The 378-nt window shown below is 74.1% G+C and overlaps 1 protein-coding gene across 1 annotated transcript in view; it reads right to left on the bottom strand.

The window, feature by feature from the left end:
• Positions 1–378, bottom strand: part of RYR1 (ryanodine receptor 1) — a 45,730-nt gene that overhangs the window by 17,948 nt on the left and 27,404 nt on the right. Inside the window, 2 exon segments of the mRNA XM_025213073.1 lie at positions 3–43; positions 126–207. Of these exon segments, the coding sequence (XP_025068858.1) occupies positions 3–43; positions 126–207 (123 nt within the window).

A 378-nucleotide genomic window follows, 5' to 3' on the forward strand; every position in this document is an offset into this window, starting at 1 on the left:
GCCAGCCAAGCGGGCCAGGCACTCGCCCAGCGCGGGGCGCTGCCTGCGGGGAGAAGGGGCAGAGGTGAGCCCCCGTGCACGCCCGGCCCCCCGGCCGCTCCCCCCCCGGCCCCCACCCCGCTCACCGCTCTACGTAGGGGTTCTTGGTGGTGCCCAGCGAGTAGATGCTGCACAGCGTCCGGTAGCAGGAGACCTGCACGTCGTCCACTGCGGGCACAGCGCGACCTTGGCACCGGCCAGGGGGTGCAACCCCCTCCTGCCCTGGGCCCGCCCACAGCCCCCATCCCTGGGGCTCCACCACTGGCCCTGAAGCTCCATCCACAGCCCTCCCCCCACCACCCTCCTTGTGGCTCCACCCCCACCCCACCAGCGCTCCCT

This window comes from Alligator sinensis, unplaced genomic scaffold, assembly GCF_000455745.1.
Source record: "Alligator sinensis unplaced genomic scaffold, ASM45574v1 scaffold1667_1, whole genome shotgun sequence".
In the NCBI taxonomy this organism is placed as follows: domain Eukaryota; kingdom Metazoa; phylum Chordata; order Crocodylia; family Alligatoridae; genus Alligator; species Alligator sinensis.